Below are 20,955 nucleotides of genomic sequence, written 5' to 3'. Positions count from 1 at the left end.
TAAACTCCTCTTTCTGTAAAATTTTAAAAACCGCGTATCTCCGAATCCGCGTATGTCGAGGACCGCGTAACTCGGATATTTACTGTACTTTCTCAAAACTAGCATGCGTTGTTTTCAGCCAAACAAATGAAATAGTTTGCATTTAAATTTGAATTGATAACTAGGTATGAAATCTATTTTAAATTACATGCGATATTTTAACGTTTTTAAAATCTTCGTTATGAAACATAATCATATGCTAATATCTATAGAAAAACAGCTTTCGCACATGGTTCACAAACAAGAACGTCTATCCTAAGTACGTGTAGTTTCATTTAATTTAGATAAATTAGACATTGCGATGGATGATTTTAATAACAAAACATTAATCGCAACACCACAATGAAACAAAAGTAGGTAGTAATCTATTGAATCTACCGTATTCCCGCTGCGTGTTAGAATTGTTGTTTTCGTTGCGAGAGAACTAATATCAGCTACGGACAGCATAATCCTGCACAAGATACATGTCGTCAGTTAAATATTGTGCTTGATCTGTATGATTTCAACTTGTCTATGGGTATGTTTAAGAAACGTCTTCGTTTGCGTTCTGTTCAGTTTATAAGTAGTATTAGAAATGTTTTAGTAGCCCAGAAAGGTCCAACAAATAATAACATTGATAGTTCAATTATTAGATAATTATAACGCGACCGGCTTCTGTTCTGCTGTAAGCTCAAAAGCTGCTTTATGGACATTCATTTCATTATGCTGTACTTCCTCATGTTGCAACGAGAAGCGTTACTTAACTTTAAAACATACATTTTCTGCATTTTCAACTAATGAACATATTAGAAATACCATCTATTTTCTTTCATCGCTACCCATACAAATAACAACTACAATTCTTTCTTGTGTTTAACGATACAGTTCTCTGTTTAATAATGGTTGTATTTTAATTTTACCGCGTGCTTTGCTCCACGCAGATGGTGGCGAATGGGATCGTAGCACACACGCTCATTCTTCCGGATTTGTAGTTGAATTTTTACTTCTGATGTTTTACTAGCAATGCTGTATGCAAAGGATCCAAGCCGTCACTCATCGCGCACAGCTAATGGCCAAATTTTCTACGGTCCATTCTTTAGATGCGGCCGGCGAATGTGCCCTCCTCACGCTGGGTGTCCCATTTCTCAACCCACGAGTTCGGGCACATCGACGAGAACACGCCTTTGAAGTATTTGCATACCTGGTCGCCCTGGCCCTTTACCTTCTCGCAGCGATGGAAATCCAGATAGCTCTGGTAGCAGTACTTGGTCTGGTTCTGGTTGGGAAAGCGGGGATCGAACGGGGCTGTCTTCGGTTCGTACGCCATCACGCTGGTTGATGTCGGTCGTCGGATACGAGACGCGAAACACTAGATTCCAGAGAAAATATCGTCAAGTTTTGTTGTTGTATGTGTTTGTATAATCCCCACAGTAAAGCGGGGGGGTAGAGAACGTTCAACAGCCGTGTGCGTTCTATTTCCTATCCCAAATAAAATCCTGCCTAGATACTGCCTGCACTAAGAGCAAACATCATTTGCACATTGCAAAATATAGCATTTTCAGGGTGTTTAATAAAACCCTTGCCAAGAAGTTATTTGAAATTCAATACTTTAGATAACTTATTATGTACATGTCTAAGAGCAGACCTGCCAAATACAAAAAGGAGAATCCTGTTACCTCATGATATCACCTTCTTACGCTCCACTTAAATATAATACCAACTTCATTGCGTTCTTTAAGCAATGGGAGTAGAATAGAAACATTATTTCAATTATGTGTTATACGTAATGTAATACCCCAAACATATAATTTCTTTTCTCCCACGACAAAGAAGCATCCCAAACTAATACTCTGCCCATCAAAAATTCCTTATTTGACCAGAGGACGCGTTTTCGAATCTGCATCGCACGAAGCGCTCTTGTACTTCTTGACCTCCTGCAGATAAAGCGTCCAGGCGTCGTTTGGCGCGTCCGCTGTCGATTCTTCGACTGGTCGGACCTTCTTAACCATGCCAGTTTTAAGAATCTTTCCGCCTCGCCGCCGTCCAAAGACGGGCAACACTGGTGGCGGAGGTTCTTTGTCTATTACCGAAGATTTCACGACCTGAGACACTGCAGCCGTAGATACGGTGGGACCCATTTTAAATGGACCCGGTTTCTGAACGACGACAGACATTCTCGGTAGAGCAGTGGGAACCATCATGGGTTTTACGCCAGCAGGAACGGTGGCTACTGCCGGCAGCAACGTTGGAGCAGTCGCTTGCTGTTGTTGGAGCTTTTTAAACATCTCCAGAAATGACCCATCGTTTGCGAACCCGGTCATGTTCATCGGAGGTGGTGTATCGCGATTTGGTTTCGATGGTGGTGGATATAGTTTCCCTTCTGCTGCGAGATGTTGTTGTAGCTTTTCCTGCATTTTGCGCTGAAATTCGATGCGCTCCTCCTCCGTTTGAATCTCGGGCACATATTCTACTGGTTGCTCTGAATCATTTTTTAGTAAAAAGCTAGATGAGTTCTGTTTTGTAAGCCGTCCGCTGAAATGTGCCCCAGTGTTCGTTCTACCTCCGCTTCCCGTAGGTTTCGAATCGTCCTGGCTATCATCTTCATTATTAGAAGATGTTTCTTTATCACCTCCTTGTTGCTGTTGCTTTTTTAATGCTTCCTTTAAATCATGCTGCCTTCGCAAGTTTGCCAGCTCTTGTTCGATTTCCGCTGATAGACGATCTTGTACAGTACGTTCCGTGCGGGAAGCATCACGTGATGCACGATCATCCCGTTGCGATCGCTGTCGGTCACGATCACGGTCGCGCGACCGTGCTTCTTTCGATCGCGACCGGCTACGTTTGTCACGCCGATCCCGATAATCATCCCGATGGTCACGATAATGATCCCGATACCGGGCACCATCACGATCTCGATCACGGTGGTCACGATCGCGATGCCGATCACGATGATCCCGGTCACGGTGACCTCGTTCCCGATCGCGATCACGATTGGAACGATGGTGATAATCGTCATCGTAACGATTGTCGCGATCCCGATTCGAACTCGTATAATAGCTACGATCGACTGCGCTGCGGCTGCTGCCATGTTTCTCGGCGTGCTGGTATTCGGACTGTTGACCATCATCGTCACCAACTCCCCCTCCAGGGGTCATTTCTTCGTCTTCCTCCGGCATCATCGTGGAAGGGACGGAATCCTGGAAGAGTAGCGTACACTACCGATAAGCGCCCAGTTACTGAATGCATAAGCGATCTTTCGCTTCCTTCCTTCTTGAAAGCTCTAAAATACCCAGGAAAGCGATCCTGTACGTTTCGAAAATCGACCATGGCCAAATGGATGCAGTTCACCCTCTAGATTTGCCACTCAGCTACCCCTTAGCTGTGAAGCTGAGGCAATTTCTAGAGAGCGAATGTGCATGCTTTGTGCCAGTTTGTATCGCACCGCATCTCGCTAGAGTATGTTTTGGCTGGGTTATGATAACTTTACCATCAAATATGAATGTGAATGTGAAAAATGTAATTTTGCAGATACATAGTAGGATAGATAGGATATTAAGGTATAAAAACTACATTACTCTTTTCTTGCTTGTGTGTTGAAGCTTCTGGCTTACGGGAAACTCTTTAGCAGATGTCTCGGGAACGCTCGCTGCTGCCCGGGAATGATGCAGCGGTCGGTCGAGAGGAGATCCCTTTTTTGGATGAAGGAACGCGGGTCTGATATTCTTGGATCCCTCTGTACTTGTGTTCTTAATATCTCGCTCTCTTTGTTTACTGGACGCGTTTATTTTTTATTTGACAGATTTCCTGAAAAATATTTACTGAAACGTGAATTTTTCTTCGAATATGGTTAATTTAACAGCAAATAATTACTCTCAGGATTTTCAGATCTAGAATCGTAGAACATTTGGGAGTCCGAGCGTTGCATTTGCACTGTAAATGCAACTGTGGGGGATGGAAGGACCGTTTTTTTCTATTGGCCTTTTCCTCCCACTGTCTGTACTTCTCTCCAATATCAACATCCATATGCATTCCAGAGCGTTCGTTCGTGATGAAAAAATGCGACCGGATAAGGGAGGATCTTTTGATCCGCAATAGGACATAGTTGAGAACGCACCAGGATAGTCGCACTGTTTCTAGAGACGAGTAGTTTTCGACGACGGTAGTAGATCGATGGGACGCCTGTGTTGGCGCAGTGTTACGCTTCTCCGCCCATGTCATCCTTAATATTTGCTTTCAACCCTTGTAATTGTTTGCCGTTGAATTGGTGGCCCTTTCACTAACCGGAAGCCCCAAGTCTAATTTATCGTACATTTTTAGTAACATTAAGCTCCCCGTTCCAAAGCCTTATCTGTCGTTCTGCCGAACGATGCTTTGGTGCCACAGCTCAAGGTAGCTTACATAATCATAGCAACAAACGCAAGCATTTAGCAGGTAAAGAATTGACTATCATTGTTTCCAATGGCTACAAACTAATGATAGATTTTTTATATTCATATCTTCATTAAGAAACTTGCCATAAGGTCACAGGCTCACGATCCATAAAGTTACCCCAGTGCACAAATTATGTAATTTTTCTTACTTCATTCTACAAGAAACGGCCCGAGACATACGAGGCAGCTGTCAAAATGTTTTGGTAGGCCACACGGAAATAATCTTCCACCTGCACAACCCCGATTTATCGACAACTTCAAACGGCACCAACCATGTTCTGCAGTACTGTGCCACCCATAGAAAACGGTGGCAACACATCAATGATGTACGTGAGAATTTTTTCTCCGTTCTACCATGTTCAGTTCCACCGATCACATCACCAGCCTAGAGTTCAGTTTTGCCCGTCCTAATGTAACCCCTGTGCCTTAATATTGCTGCCCCCAAATGAAGGAAATAGTGCACACACCGGAATCTGTCTGTTTTGCGTTCGATGAGAAGAATTGAGCGGAGCAATTACCTGGAGCTAAAAAAGGGAAACCACCGGTCGCTTTTCTTTCGCTACGACGATGAAGACACAACTTCTTGCTTCGAACGATTTGCTCGGACACGGATGACGGCTGAAAAAAGGCTCATGGATATTTCAATATGGCGGCTGAACAACCAAGGTGGTTAATGACAGGATGGTGTCATGTCACCGTTTTTGCTTTCTTGTCATAACAATTAATTTGTCACAAAACAGCTAGCAGTTCTACGCACATTCTAGCGTTTTACAATTGCTACAAATATCAGGCCCAAGAAAATTCACAACATTTACAGAAATGGCCATGCCAGTTGCTGTCATATATTGTTTTACCATCTCTTTCTCTAGCCACCTTTTCTCTATGCATCTTTCTTGTATGCGTTTTGTTTGCAAATAATAATCGTGGGCAAATATTATCGTATATTACTAAACGAGAAAATTACAAAACATAATGTAAAAAATTACGATTCACTATTTATTACAATAATTGTTAAAATGGTAAAAGATTTTTGTAGTCCCCTCCCCTTTGGGGTTTGCTGCAACCCTGACATATGGCACGGTAAGTTTTGGACCGTGTCGGGGGTGTTGGTCATGCGATGTGAAATATTTTTTGTTAATAAGATTTGTTTTCCTTTTTAAATTTGGTATACACGGGTGGTTTTAACACGGCTAGTCAAAAGCAACGGAACATAAAATGTGGAAATAGATTTAAGGATATGCCCACCTGATACCTATACCCACTTTGGCGCCATGTGTCAGGGTTGCAGCAAACCCTAAAGGGGGGGGTACTACAAAAATCTTTTACCTTGTTTTTTTAATTTTATGTTACAAATTGTATTTTTACAGTTTATCGTATTTAAAATGAGATTTTAGAAACAGAATTCTAAAAACAACGTTCAAACGTTTAAAAATAGACATCCCACCGAACGCGTCAATCCCACTACTATAAACGCTTGTGTGATGCTGTCAAATGCGTGACACCGTTCCAGAGGTAAGCAAATTCGGCCAGCGAAAGAATTTTTACTTTTATAAAAGTTTTGCATATTTTACAAGACTTAACAGTCAATTGCTTCCAAGCACGTTATTAATAATGCATGTTTCTCCCAAAGAAAGTTATTTAACTAGTGAAGCGAGTGATTAACGAACAATATTGCGCTGGTGCTACTAGAAGATCGAAGCATCGGTATGTTGCCAACCACTGCACTTGAAGAATTGCCTTTTTTGGGTTGATCGTGATACATTAAAAATTATATATATCCAGTTTTCGAGTCTCGCTGCGAAAGTTTTGGCCGGTCGTGCATTTGCATTCGCGACGGAGGTGTTTGACGGTTTAGGTAAGCGTACGTTCGTGTACCGGTGGTCAGGGATTGTGTTGCAAACGTGTGTAGTATTTTTGAAACAAAAAAAAAACGCTGTGAAGGAATTGTGATAAACAAGGCGTAAACCCCTCAGTGTGTTCCGGCTGTGCGAGAGACAGCCGTTCGGCTTATCGGTGTGTTTTTTTCTTTCTTTAAGGTGCTGTTCGAACCACAATCTACCCGTACGCCCGTAAGAATATCCGTAGGGTAAAGCATTAAACGGACGGTCCAGTAAATACTGGGCGAGTGTGTTGATGGTGCGCTTTTTTTCTCTTATATGTCGTGTGTTTGCTGTGTCCGACCGCTACCAGTCAAACTTGCGGCCGTGAGAAACTCGTCTTGATCGAGTGTGTGGTTTGCCTACATGTTCCTTGGCTGGCCACCACATTCGAGTTCGGTGCCCTGTGCGTGTGGGAAGTGTCGGTACGGCGAAATCTTGGACGGGGATTGCTGATGGTGGTGCATTACAACCACTCGAACGGGAAGACACAGGCATCGTTACCGAGGCGACAGATAAAACCAGTGCCAATGTGATGGAAAATCTACGCTCGTGTGATGCTAAATATTTTGCGAACCGAAAGGAGGATCACGTAACCACAAGCAAAGTGCAAGATCTCTTTCGAAAGGGATACACGGATTAGGAGATCACTCTTTTTTATGTTAGGTTATGTACGAATGTTCCGGTTCGGCCGTTTGGTGCGTGCTTCTATTTGAGTGGTGGTGCCAAATCTAGATTACGGCCCCGACGATGACGCGGATGTGGAAGATGGAATGATCATCATCACCAGTCGTGTGTATTTTTGGTTGGCCGAAATGAATGCAGAAATGAAACGAAATCGAGTGATACACGTAAAAGTAAAAAAAAAACAGATCACCAAAAGATGTTGACCAACGAAGCCTGGAGTGATTTTAGTGACGATTGGCGACACAGCGCACAAACGGTTGAGTGGGCGGATGTGGTTGGAAGTTTCGGGTTCGTTTTTTTTCTTCTCATCCGTTTCGATCACTTCTCCCAACCCAGTACCCATTAACAGCGCAGACCAGTTGTCGCTGGTCGCGGTCGCAGCGAAGTACGAGAGTGAATTTTTCCGTCCGGGGGTGTACGTGCTGAAAATATTTGACCAAGGTCTGGCTTGCTGCGTCGAAACAAGTGAGAGGGTGCCAGGCGCGAATTTATGTTGGTCGCGCGTATGCTGCGCCGGTTGTGCTGCTTTAGTGCGTCGGGAGAGTTCGTCTCCAACGCGCGGAGATTGTTGGGCATGTCGTAGTTGGCAACCCCGACCCGAACACTTGATCGGCCGGGAGGGCCGGTTTGTCGCACGCACCCAACCCGTGGAAAACTACTTAACTAATGATGGTTTTCGTGTCTCGGAAGGAGAGACACAGGTTTCGCTGTGTGTCTAGTGACTATCGGTTGTTTTTTTTCGTTTTGCCACGAAAACGGCACCAACCGACCATCAGCGGTACGTGTGCAAGATAATGTTTTTATTAAGAGCGATTATTTACACCAGCGAACCTCATATGTTTTGACCAGCAAGTATCCCCAGCACTCCACACTGTTTATTATGTGAGAAAATTGGGTCAGCTCTAGCCACGGTCGTCGCCATCCATCCGTCGTCGTTCTGTCTCTCATTTTGTTTTACCTTCAATTGTTTGATGTTATGGTTGAACGTTTCTTCTTCATTTGTCACTTGCACATAAGGCGATACAAAAATTCTCCAAAAAAGAAAAAAACGATAAATTTTACTGCGTCTGCCTTCAATATGCCTGTAGTTTTTTTGCGGAGAAAGTTTTTTTTGCATAGAATCATCCTCCTGCTTGACGGCGGAGTGTTGTTGTGTGACCTTCGTCGATGAGAGTACGAGTGGCCAACGGTCAATATAGGCCAAACAAAAAAGCAGCAAACGAATGATCATTAGATTTCACTAGCTTTCACGCATATTCTGTGAGCAAAACGAGGTAAACAAAAATCACAAATAAAGAAAAGAATTGTGCGCTTTCTCCTTCTCACCGGCAATCAATTTTATACCGCAAGTGTCACGATAAAACGATAAAAAAACCCGATCAGATCTGTCGCGATCGGCTGTTCCCATACCAAACAGCTCCACTCTGGTGGGTGTGTCCTTGGTGGACGGTGGAAAAAGTGCGTTCATTTTTGTTGTTTATTTTATGCTTGACAAATTGTCACCTGTGTGACATCAATCATTCTCAGTGTAGATGAAAGATTTTGCATTACAATCCTACTCCCCATCATAGTAAGCGGTTGATTGCAAGGGGACTGCGTTTGATAACTAACGTCATAATAAAGTCAAATGCATCAGTTGGAAAAAACACGCACAATCAAGCGGATTAGTTGAGTTTTTTTCTTCCTATCAAATAAAACATTATTGCAACCACACATACTTTCCTCCTCTATAGGAGAGTGTGCCAAATACCGCCTGTGTGTACCTATACGCCCGCCTGCGGAACCTGCCACAAAAGAAGCGCAACTTCATCATGTTACTCCTACCGCAATGGAATGATGAACAAGACCGAATGGAAAAGTACGTTACTGTGTCACACACACACCCTCTCCCTCCCACCCCGGATAAGCTGATGGAGAACCAAGTGCGTGTTACGATTACGAGTCGGGTCCCATCTTCCCGCACCGAACCGTATTCGAATATTAAAAACAAAGCAAACCAATGTTGGCAAACGTTCCTCTTAGGTTTGTTTCAGGGGAGGGGTGCAGGGGTTTTTGTACGACGGGCGCACATTTCGGGCGTCGGTTCCGTTTCGCGTATTGATTGCATTTGTAGGAAATGGGATCAAGTGCTCCGAACGTCGTCGTGTGCGTTTCCGCGGAACGGCAACGAAGCATCACCCGGGCCCTGTGGATGGTTCGGCTGGTCCATCCGATAACGGCACGCCGGCCGGTCCCACCGTGTGTGCAATGCAGATTGAGAAGCTGATGCAAAAGGCCGGGTGCCGGGTGAAACTTTTGTTACGGATCCGGTTGGTCTGTGTCCGGTCTGTGTCTATCCGACCGACATCCGACCACTTTCGCTTTGATCGATTTTCCAAAGCTACTGCAACGCGTCTAGGCCGCATTTATACCGCAGTGCCCCGTGATAGCCGTACTAGAAAACAACAACATGGCAAACGAATTGTCCCCAATGTGTGGTGCTAGGCGAGATGTGCTGCTGTACGGTCCCGGTACAGCGATATTTGCTATGATCTTGCCACAACACCGCACTGTTGCACTGCTCCCGTCGATGATGATATCATCAAGCATCCGGTTTTGTGAATAATTCGTCGATATTTCTTTTACCAGCATCTGGGCAAGAGCGATTGGCACAGCGCACTGCTGGCATACAAGTGAAGTAGAATCTGGATTTGTTATTCTTATGTTATCGCATCTTTCTTGTGGTCATTGTTACTGATTCGTTTCTACATTTGCAGGAGAACGATCGTGTGAGATGATCGCAGCACACTCATGATGTGTCATACTAAAGAAATGCTGGAAAAAAAACGCAAAAAAGGGCGAACGAATATTTAAAAATTTCTGGCTTCATTCACTCTCACCACCAGCATGTGAATGTGCGAAACAAAAACATGACGGATAGCGCACGGGATGATGTTGATGATGGTTCGGGTGCGCTGTGCAAAATGCCAACGTGAAGGTCACAGGTTTTGTGCTGCTGCTGGTGCTACTGCCGACGTCAGCCAGTCTGTGGAGGTAAAAATGCTTTAAATAGTATTCGCACCTTTGAAGCAAATGTGTGGCCCATGCAGCATGGAACGTGGTGCCCATTTCGTTGGCTGCTGGCGTTGGCGTTTTGCTATGGTTGCATTTTTTTTGTGCAAAACACAGCAACACTTTAGTTCATGTGGGGATATTACTGTTCGTGGGAAATTAATTGAGCGATTAGAACTTTTTCTTTAGCTGTTTTGCAAAGCTTAGCTTAGGGGACGGTTATCATTATGGTGATCATTTTAGTTTTAAGTTAAGAAAATTGGAGAAATATCATTTTATTAGACTTTTTGTTTTCGTCAGGATGTTTTACAGCGATTAAAATTTAATACTTTTACATGGTACTGCATTAAGATATTATAAATTTGTTCATCAGTAGAATTTTTCAGATTTATTTTCAAGTAGATTTTAATTTTTTTTCTCTAGTATTTTTTAATAGTAAAAAAAATTAATTCACCCTTGAAAAAATCATGTTTACAATGGAATTTTACTTCAAATTCCTTCAAAATTGAACAAATCTGTTTGATGCATCATTGACAGTAAACAATCCAGTCATTTATTAAATCAATGTATATACTTTCAAACTAAACGAAACAGTTTCGATGGAATTACATTACCTTTATCAATCGGGTAACGAACATGACCTGAATTGTTATCGTTTTATGGTGTTCAAAAACCGATTATCGTTTACAGTGACGTAATCGCTAAGCTCTAACTAAATCTTCACTTCTCGCGATAATAAAAGCAAAAAAAACTAGCTCAAATTAGTAAATCACATCAATCGTCCCCCGGCACAGTGTTCGTTTGCTTGACAAACCCCCCTACCCCCTTCCACTGCCCAAAAACAGCTGATCGCGTTTTAGGGGTAATGAAAGTGAAAAATGAAAAATGGCACCAATGCGTGTCACGTAAGTTGGGGTGTGAGGCGCTTCATGATACTGCTGTATTAAACATTATTTACTTTTGTTGAGCTTGCCGTTGTTTGAGCTCTCTTTCCGGATCGGTAGAGAAGAACCGGGTGGTTATTTCTTTCGCCAAAAACCCCCTCCGCGTTTGCGAATTAATATGACAAGCGTTTGTGTGGCCGCACGCATGTCACCGTTTGGTCCATCTTTCTATATAATGCTGCCGCTCCCTTACGCCTAGTTACGGATGGGTTGTAATGGCGTGAAAAATTAAAGAAACACTGACACGATAAGCCCCACCGCTCGGGCGAGTGACTTATCCGTGGTCTAGACACTCCAACGGAGGGGGGGTTTCGATTATGGAATAGTTTGTTGATTAAAAATACATAAAATCGTCTCGCACGATAAAGACATTACTGTGAATGCTTTTTTGTTACTCTTCTTACAATGGATTCTTATATCATTATTTGCTGGATTTTGTACGCTTGGTTTGAGAAGCACGCGCGCGGTGTAAGAGAGTTTTTTGTTGTTGCTGATAAATGAAGGCGGATTCTTTTCCGATAGCATCTTCCCTCCCTTATCACGGGACGATGAAAATAAATGATACGTTAATTGTATGACGCCAAAGCAACGGCCAACACGGCTATTGTCACTTTCGATCTGTAACAGTGGGAGAGGAAAGAGATTAAGACAAAACAAACAAACAAAACTTCTCTTTTCGGAAGCGATCACACGATCATCATGATCATGCGTTCATTGTATTCTGGTGGGCAGCAATTAACAACAGTAGCAGTAGGAATTGAATATAAGTTCTCGCTTTTGTCTGCCTCCGTTCGAATGGTAGGAATTATAATTTAATACGTGCCATTCATGCAAATCCATATGAAATGATATCATTTTTGCTTATGTATCCGCTACGCTTTTACGGTTGATCGAAATGAGGACGAGCACGTTGTTTATATGCGACGTAAAGCGTGGTTGCTTTGATGGAATAAAATATTTACATATTATTAGATTGTTCAAAACATCGATCGGGGAGGATCGCATTTTTAAAATGCAAATGCTTTTGTTAAGGAAAGATATAAACTCAGAAGCTAGAGAAAAAAATATTTAAAAACGATAATTTTGTTACTTATTGGAGTATATTCACGGTTTTTTTATTTAATACTTATTTTTATTTAAAACACTTTTCCAAGGCATTCGGGGTGTCTTAAAAAACGCGAAATAAAAAAAACTTACTTAAACCGATAAAGAACAAAAAAAAAATCGAAATAAGGGAATTCCTTCTTTCTTTTTGTCAATTAACTCATATGTAATCATGTCAGTTTGTTGAGTCATTTGCGATAAAAAAAAATCCAATAAACTGTAATAAAATAAAGAATAGCAAAACAATGAAACAAATGCATTGGCGGATATGTCGCCAGGCTTGGGTCTTATCGGTGGTGATAATATAAAATACACAGTCCGTAAGATAAGCTATCCCCCCGCTAACCCTGGAAAGCTAACGTAACCAGGAAGGGACCACCACATCATCGATTTTGATTACTGTTGCAAACATCGATCCGTAGTGGCAGGGGAAACGAAAGAGAAGCGAACGTTGCACGCGGCTGTGAATGTTTGAAAAGTTTTCTTGACCAAAAAAGGAGTGCGCTACATTGCGATTTGGATGATTTTTCCAACCACCCCGATATTCGTTACAAAGCTCGTTCTCGTGTGTGTGCGTGTTTGTTCTGTTATCGTTTTCGACAGGCGGCGATCTCAAAGTTCCTGCAGGGTGTGACATTTTACATGCGTGCCCTTAGTATATGCTTAACTTTAAGTTAAATTGCTCGTGTGTGAGCGCCTTAAGTGAGTCAATGATAGTGATTTTATAATTATAAAACCTTCATTTCCCTTTTCAACTTTTTTAGAGCAGCTGCGTTAAAGCCAAGGATATTAGTAATTTCTTCCTTCCAGAGGTTGATAGTAGTTGGTGAAAAAGTTGGAGGAAATAGTGATTAAAAGCAAAGGACCAAGTTAGTTACACGGTGGATTTACACAAAACAGCAGCAGCAGCAGTGTTGTGAAGATGTCGTTTCGTGTGGTGAGAAGTTCCAAGTTCCGGCACGTGTTTGGGCAGGCGCTAAAGCGCGAACAGTGCTACGATAATATACGCGTATCGAAGAGCAGCTGGGACTCGACGTTCTGTGCGGTTAATCCGAAATTTTTGGCCATCATTGTTGAGTCAGCTGGTGGTGGTGCCTTTATCGTATTACCACACAACAAGGTAAGTCCGTGTACTGGTGTAGTAGAATAATATTGGGATGATTTTTTTCAGGCTTAGTACAAAATACACATATCAGTCAGCGAAGGATGGTGGTTGCCATGGAAATACAACATGTTAACGATTAACACAACTTCGATGTTCTGCAGTGAAGAGTTTGCAAAAATAGCAAAATGCGTAAAGAATAACGCATCCGATGCACGCACGCAAGTACACGTCCCGTCCGTCCGTCCGGTTTGAGGTTTGATGCCGGCCAAAATCGGGTTTCGCTTCGTACGTATGGCCAACCCACCGCAACGTGCGGTCGGTTAAAATTTGTACCGAAAAGTGTGCACCGAAAATAGCTACCAACGGCGGTGCTAATTTTAGAGCATTCTTCTGAATTTAACTTCAATTCGCCACACACCACCCGCAGAAGGAGGAGGAGGAGAAGGCAACAAAAACAAGGGACGGTTGCAAGGAACGGAACAAGCGGAACGTGTGTTCGGGGTCGTCTCTTTAAGGGTGGGCGAACGTGTCGGATGTTGAGGAAGGGCACGGCAAATCCTACATTGAGTCATCTCAGTTCTCCGCTCCGCTGTCGTCATGGGTGCACACAGCGGTATCTTTTTTTTTTCTTCCGTTCACTCATATGACGAGCGAGCCGAGGTTTTTGTGCGAGCAAAGAAAATCCCTTTTCGAACTGTTATATCGGCTCTTGCCGCGATCGTGTGTGCGTGCCCGTATATGCTCTGTTGTAAGTGCGCAACGCTGGGTGAGGTGTATGGCATGATTGCGAAGATTTTTCCTGTAAAATCATGCTTATGTTTTAAGTAGCTTTTCCTGTTAAAGCGATGACGGTGTGTGCTGGAGGGTGTTGGTGATTTTGCTTGTTCTGGAAAAGTGAGCAAATTTCGTCCAGATGCATGCGTTCTTGAACGCTATCGTCATCACTTTTCTCCATTGGTTCAGGCTGTGAAGGTTAGACAAACAAGAAAGCCAATGGTGTGTGGATTGGAATTTGTTGCATATGTTTAAGGAGGGATTATTTATTTATTTTGTTTTCGATTTTAAACGTGTATTAGGTGATAAAATCCATGTCGGAATTTCTCATTTGGTTGTAGATGAATAACGAAACAATTGTGGAGATAATTAGATCGTAGCGATTAGTTACAGCGATATTACGGTGTTGATTATTGCCTACAATACATTCTCCCTGATGCTACCAGATCGACTTGTCCCAATCGAAAAAAAATAGATGTACACTAGAAGAGAAACAGAATACAAAGATCAAAGATCTTGCAGGAGATGATCATATCAGCAACTACTCATAAACATTCCTACTATTATTTTTACGACGCAATAAGATCTTTTGGAATCCTGGAGAAGTTTAACAGACTGAAGCGCGACAAAGATCAATGTCATCCTCAGGCTTTTTTGTCGTATTCTCAGAGTCTTAAGGGCCCAATCCGAGAATTGGGAGTGGAATCTTCTGGGACCAGCTTCTATATCGTCGATTCAGATGCTGTCCTAGACTAATGACAAAGATATGACTGATTTACTCCTACGTATCAAATGCTGAGTAGATGACATGCCAAGAGGCAGAAAATCTCCAATTGGTTCTACTAACAAGTCCTGATATAAATTACCATGGATGTATACATTCAGGGTATACATCCTGATATACATATCCATTCTACGATTCTCAGTTCGAAATATTCCCATATCACAAGACAAGGAACTGTCTTAAATCCGCTTAACCGCATTGGAGATTCTGAAACAAGAATTATGAGATCTCCATATACGATCTCAAGTTCTACAATGCACTATCAACAGTGCAACGAATTAGACTTGCTAGACTTCGGTGGCCTGGTCATGTCATTCGAATGACACCGGACGACTCAAACCGCAAAGACTTTCATGCCGTTCACATGGACATAGGAGTCGTGCTAGGCCTAAACTGAGATAGAGCGAATGCATTGATATGTCCACCAGAATTGCCCATATATTGAATTGACTTTCGATAACACTCGGCAGTGAGAGGTTCAGAGGACTCCTGCTGCAGCAGGCCAAAACCCAAGGCAAGAACTAGCTCAGATCAGAACATATTTGTCTCAGCACAGGCTCGATTCTCAGTCTTCGGGTGTGCTAGACTAAGTGCAAGAGACCACGGGACTGTCCGAACGGCACCGATACTTGTAGCCATTACTATTTACGACGGAATTTGTGTATCAATTTCACTGTCACAAACAAAATTGCCTAAGAAATGCCTCAAAAGGTGAGCTAATTGAGTTGTTGACCGTAAGCAGCCCCATATCTGTCACCACACAGTTCCATATGCGCCGAATAATTTAAATTTCGCCGTAGGGCGAATTCGCGTATATTTGCGTTGTTTACCTTCTGCCGGTTTAAAACAACTCACCGGTATATTATTTATTCATACTCAAACGGTCACACGCCCACCGAACGATTCTGGGCCGAGAAATACGAATGCGTAGTTAAATCAATGATTATTTACGTTTTTTTAATGCACAACACATGGTTAACCACGCTCACGTAAAAGAGGTTTTGGCTGTAGTTCAAATGTTTCAAATATTTGATCGTCTTCATTCCCACTTTGCCGTTTACTGCGTACCTTGCCATGATCTTTACCGTAACTTGGGTACGCGTGGTTTAATTATGGAAACACGCGACAACCGGACGGGTGCGCGCACTATCCACACGTCGGGATATTTTCCAACTTGTGAAGGCAAAAATAAGGATTTACGTAGGTACGGCGGAAAATGACCACACAGAACGGCACAGGTGTGTATGTGTGACGCTTGCCACGTGAACGAGAGTGATCGAATTGAAATGGACGAGATATGTGGAAGACGCTAGATATGACCGTATAAGGCTACCGTGGGAGACATTACCGTTCAGAACCGGGGGGATGCATTTGGAATTAAGAATTAATTATGCGGTTGGCCTCATTAGTACCGGGCGGCGTATTTACGACTTTTTCCCCTTCGCGCCAGACACTTGAACGAGATTTTGCAAATAAAGGCGTGTGGGCGCCGTTTGGCTTTATGTAGGGCGTTATTTTGGTACTTGCACACGGTGGCCATTACCTTCGAATTTTCTACCGCAGCTCCACTGCTGAAGGTCTTCAGTCCTGGTGCTGGAGAACGCCGGTTGGGAGAAATTTTCCTTTTCTGTTATTACTTTGGAAAAGTAAACATCCCTTTCCATGCGCGTTTTGCGCAAAAAAAAGGTGTAACGATCGTTCATGCGCTAGGGCGTTTTTTTTTTGTTGTTTGCTATATACATCGTAAGTGTCAGAGGTTTAAATTTCGAAGCAGAACAGCAGGATGTGATGTGTGTTTGGCCAAGCACCTTCACGTGCCGTAAGAACGTCCGACTGCTGACGGACAGGTTAGGATTTTGGGACGTGTGCGAAGGCGTATTGGTTGGGTGCTTCGAAATGATCGCCACGATCGTATCATTCGTGTGCAAAACTATTTTTAAGCCGCTTTTTTAAATATATTTTCGCACTTTACTTCTTCCTTTACGCGGTATGCGCTTGTTCGTGGTATGGTGGATCGAATCCCATCACTCGAATTATGACGAACGCTTTCATTGAATGATTGGTTCATAGTAGAAATGATGGAAAATCGAAACGTTCAACTGGAGTAAGAGAACTGATGATGTACGATAGTAAAGTGTATCGAACCGTAAAGGAAGGTTACTACACAAGTATCGATTTTCCAAAGAAAAATAAAGATGGCGTCATATCTCTGTGTTTTATTAGTACTTGTGGAGCAATCACGTCATCATACTGATATAAACATATTTCTTGATAACCTCAGAACCGTTGACCTACATCAGCGACAGAAGAACCTATTTTTTGCTATTAGGTCATCCAGTTACTAAGTACTTACAAGTATTTTCATGAATGAAAAAAAATAAAGGCTCCATACGGCGGCGATAACAAGTGCTAATTTTCCTAAAGACACAAGGAAATAAATAAATGAATAGCTTGAGGTAGTTCAAACTTGCAATGTATTCATTTTGAGTATCATCGGACCCAAAATTGTACGATCGAAATTCTGTATTCTTCTAAATCGGTCTATCCATTCAAAGGCTAGCGGTTCTTCAGATATTTCTGAGTCTCTGACGATTCGTGAAACCTTGTAGAGTTGACTGATGATTCGAATGACTCGTTACTGCAGATTCATATAAATGACTCTATTCGAAAGATTCATTAAGCACAATCTTAGTTTGTTCGAAAAAGTCGTTGGGATTTAACGTCTGAAAAAATGCCTCATCGTTCAGTGGGGAATCGGGGCCATTGCTCAATGTGCGCGTCTTTTCTTCATTTCAAACGAACGAACGAATTTTCACCTACGCCGTCAACAACCATGCTCTGATTTTTCATTTTCTTTCCCTTTTTTTCTGGTGAATGTAGGTCGGACGGATCGCGGCGGATCATGCACTGGTCGGAGGACACAAGGGCCCCGTGCTGGATATTGCCTGGTGTCCGCACAATGACAATGTCATCGCATCTGGGTCGGAAGATTGCGTTGTGAAGGTGAGTCTGTGTGTATATATTATAGGATGAGTTTCTACCGAAGGTTACCGTACCGACTGTTAAAGGGTGAACAAAGATCCCGCACCAGGTCATGGTACAAGGTACACAGGTCTTTTTTAGTGAAATAATTCCAATGTCAACAGTATAAGACAGTTAGATCAAGGATCAAAAAACGGAATTTTTTACATCTTAAATAACTTAAATATTTTATAGTTTTTAAGATATAAATCTTAACATAGACATAATTCTTAAAATGCTCTATTTATCTTCGTAGGTGTGGCAAATTCCGGACGGTGGACTATCACGTACACTCACCGAGCCGGTAGTAGACTTGGTATACCATCAGCGCCGTGTAGGACTCGTCCTTTGGCATCCCTCCGCGCTGAACGTACTGCTGACGGCCGGCTCGGACAATCTGATTGTGGTTTGGAACGTCGGTACCGGTGAGGTGCTAGTGCGAATCGACTGTCATCCGGATACGATCTACAGTGCCTGCTGGAACTGGGACGGTTCGCAGCTGGTAACGACGTGCAAAGACAAGAAGATCCGCATACTGAACCCCCGCAACGGGGAGGTACTGAACGAAGCACTCGCACACGAAGGTTCGAAGGCAACGCGTGCCATCTTCCTGCGACACGGACTGATCTTCACGACCGGTTTCAATCGATCATCCGAGCGACAATACTCGTTGCGGGCACCGGACGCATTGGGCGATCCGATCGTAATGGTCGATCTGGACACATCGAACGGTGTGATGTTCCCGCTGTACGATCCGGACACGAATCTGATCTACCTGTGCGGCAAGGGTGACTCCGTTATTCGCTACTTCGAGGTAACGCCCGAACATCCGTACGTGCATTACATTAGCCAGTTCCAGACGCCGGATTCGCAGCGAGCCATCGGCATGATGCCAAAGCGTGGTTGTGACGTGAGCACTTGTGAGGTGGCCCGTTTCTACCGACTCAACAATAGTGGCCTGTGCCAGGTGATTTCGATGACGGTACCGCGCAAAAGTGAACTATTCCAGGAGGATCTCTATCCGGATACGCTCGCGGACGAGGCTTCGATATCGGCCGAAGACTGGATCAGCGGTGTTGATACCGATCCGCAGCTTATCTCGCTAAAGGTAAGTACGCTTTGGCACGGGCTCGGCACAGCCCAACACGTAAGACCAGCCAGTTTCAAGACGTAACAGCTCATTCACATAACCCCTACATTGGCTGTACGAAAGGGATGGTGTGATGGTGGAAATGAATATCCCACTGGCACACTCGGTACTTGCGTGCAACTACAGGTAGTCCCCGAGATACTTGATTATAGCGAATAGTGAAGAGGTGTACTACCAGACAAACGACATTCGACTGTCCTCGATAGGATAGGATCCACCTCTGAGGTATGAACAGATACACCAAGGGTCATTTTATATAGAAGGATAGACTTCAAGCATGGAAGAAAGAAAAGAAAAAGCTCTTTTTCGTCTTATGTCCTTGGATTTTGTATAACTCACTGAGATGTTAAATTTCTAAAACCAAGTATCTGCGCATTCGCTTATATTTGTTTTGTATCTCGTGGGCTACTCGTACGCTCGGCAATAGCTAAGCGGTTTATGAACAACATTCACCAACATAAACATGATCATGATCATCAGTCCTCTGTTTCCAACGCGCACACAAACATGCTTAGTTTGTAAGCTCCGTGTACCGATCACTAGCGTTAGAACATCTCTCTTAAACGCGCTGAATGTAGGATCGTGTCTTTCTCGTACAGGGTGGCTACGTGTCGCAGGCCCAAAGCACCACACTGACGGTGACGAAGAAGTCGAACGTGCTGGACAAGATGGCACCGAAGAGTGGCGGTCCGAAGTCGTTGTCGGCATCGACCGGTGGATCGGCGGGTGCATCGGCCAACGGTTCGCCGGTAACGGTCAACAATGGGACCGGAGCTGGCGGTGGAGGTAGCACATCACCTGCCAACAACGGAACGCAACAGATCACAATCGGAGGTGTATCGGTAAGTTTTCTTCCGCTCAATGATTGAGTGCCTTAAATAACCACTTGTCATTTTTGTAGGAACAACAGTTTGGTGAGCTGAGGACAAAGTTCGAAGAGGAATTCCGCAAGCTGAAGGCAATCATCGTGAAGCACGAAAACCGAATCCGCTCGCTGGAAGCTACGGTCAAAGCAATGACGGACCGGGGGCTGACGGAACTGGACGGTGGACTCGCACCTGCTGTCGCCGCATCGGCCGGCACCTCGCCTTCACCAGCACCTTCCTCGTTGCCACCCGCGTCCGACGATGGTACGCAACCGCCGGCAGCCGGTGGAGGCGATGGTGGTGGCCACTACCGCAACTCAACCCTCGAGCCGGACGAAGTTTAAAGCCAAAAACTTCGGCAGTGCTGACAGCGTAAATTAGGCGCGAAGCAACATTAGAGAGATGGCACTGAACATCCTCTCTATTTGTTTTTTTTACTTCCTTGTGCGTCGTATGGCATCGTAGCCTAACGATTCTGCCGATTTCCTTTTTTCGGCAATACGGGGAAACATTGCCAATAACCACAGAACAACGCGCAACAAATCGCCTACACGCGCATCCTTAGTCTGCATTCTTGTTGTGGCTTATACAAAACGGATTAACACCATTAAAGCGAATAGGCGCAGTGATTGATGCCAACCGAGCCAATATTGAGAATGAACAAAACAAAAACACACAAATGCCTTCAATATGGATAGAACAAAAAAAACATGCTTAAAGCAGCTGCGATAAAAGAAAAAAGATTTTGTATTTGTGATGTATGTTTTTTTTATACATATACATCATTACGTTACTAACCGTTTTGCTATGGCCCGCGCCTTCCTTTCCTTTTCTCGTGTATCCTTTTACATCTCTTGCTATGTATAGTGAGAGGGCCGTGCAAAAAATTACAAAAAAAAACAAAAGGCTTCCTACGCATACATCGGGGTACAATAATCGCATAATGTCTCCTCGTGTTTAACGCTTCACCATTATGGTGATGCATTGTGCTCGCTTGCAATGGAATCAGCCGGCACCGAACAACACGCAACAAAGAGTAATACAGAATGGCATTACTACTAGCTAAGGCATACGTACTAGAGGAGTCTTTGCAAAACGGAGCAAATAAAAAGGAAATGGTGCTGCATACTTTCTTTATGGCGTA

At 43.5% G+C, this 20,955-nt stretch overlaps 3 protein-coding genes and 1 long non-coding RNA gene across 19 annotated transcripts; 1 reads left to right on the top strand and 3 right to left on the bottom strand.

Annotated features, from left to right (window-relative positions):
• Positions 1 to 878: 878 nt before the first annotated feature.
• LOC125768543 (cytochrome c oxidase subunit 6B1) lies at positions 879 to 5,113 on the bottom strand. Its single transcript, XM_049436341.1, has 2 exons — positions 4,967 to 5,113; positions 879 to 1,387 (listed from the first exon to the last, which is right to left on the bottom strand). Exon 2 carries the CDS (start codon positions 1,343 to 1,345, stop codon positions 1,115 to 1,117), a length of 231 nt encoding a protein of 76 aa, XP_049292298.1. The 5' UTR covers positions 1,346 to 1,387; positions 4,967 to 5,113; the 3' UTR covers positions 879 to 1,114.
• On the bottom strand, positions 1,394 to 4,960 carry LOC125768536 (uncharacterized protein DDB_G0284459). The gene is made up of 3 exons (XM_049436333.1): positions 3,889 to 4,960; positions 3,594 to 3,822; positions 1,394 to 3,215 (listed from the first exon to the last, which is right to left on the bottom strand). Exon 3 carries the CDS (start codon positions 3,195 to 3,197, stop codon positions 1,887 to 1,889), a length of 1,311 nt encoding a protein of 436 aa, XP_049292290.1. The 5' UTR covers positions 3,198 to 3,215; positions 3,594 to 3,822; positions 3,889 to 4,960; the 3' UTR covers positions 1,394 to 1,886.
• A 1,051-nt stretch (positions 5,114 to 6,164) lies between the features above and the next one.
• Positions 6,165 to 20,899, top strand: LOC125768531 (coronin-1C-A). Of its 16 annotated transcripts, none has more exons than XM_049436317.1 (7): positions 6,165 to 6,303; positions 6,485 to 6,509; positions 12,876 to 13,231; positions 17,655 to 17,777; positions 18,052 to 18,903; positions 19,524 to 19,787; positions 19,847 to 20,899. In XM_049436317.1, exons 3-7 carry the CDS (start codon positions 13,034 to 13,036, stop codon positions 20,153 to 20,155), a joined length of 1,746 nt encoding a protein of 581 aa, XP_049292274.1. In that variant the 5' UTR covers positions 6,165 to 6,303; positions 6,485 to 6,509; positions 12,876 to 13,033; the 3' UTR covers positions 20,156 to 20,899. The 16 variants fall into 16 exon arrangements, with proteins under 16 accessions (XP_049292274.1, XP_049292282.1, XP_049292280.1 ...); XM_049436325.1 differs by having other exon boundaries at positions 6,485 to 6,517; positions 12,922 to 13,231; XM_049436323.1 differs by having other exon boundaries at positions 6,485 to 6,517; positions 12,905 to 13,231.
• LOC125768545 (uncharacterized) lies at positions 8,154 to 8,650 on the bottom strand. The gene is made up of 2 exons (XR_007418918.1): positions 8,339 to 8,650; positions 8,154 to 8,270 (listed from the first exon to the last, which is right to left on the bottom strand). It is a non-coding gene; the product is annotated as an uncharacterized LOC125768545 (long non-coding RNA).
• Positions 20,900 to 20,955: the final 56 nt, after the last annotated feature.

The sequence above is a fragment of the Anopheles funestus genome, chromosome 3RL, assembly GCF_943734845.2.
Source record: "Anopheles funestus chromosome 3RL, idAnoFuneDA-416_04, whole genome shotgun sequence".
Classification (NCBI taxonomy): domain Eukaryota; kingdom Metazoa; phylum Arthropoda; class Insecta; order Diptera; family Culicidae; genus Anopheles; species Anopheles funestus.
This window is presented reverse-complemented; position numbering and strand designations above follow the sequence as displayed.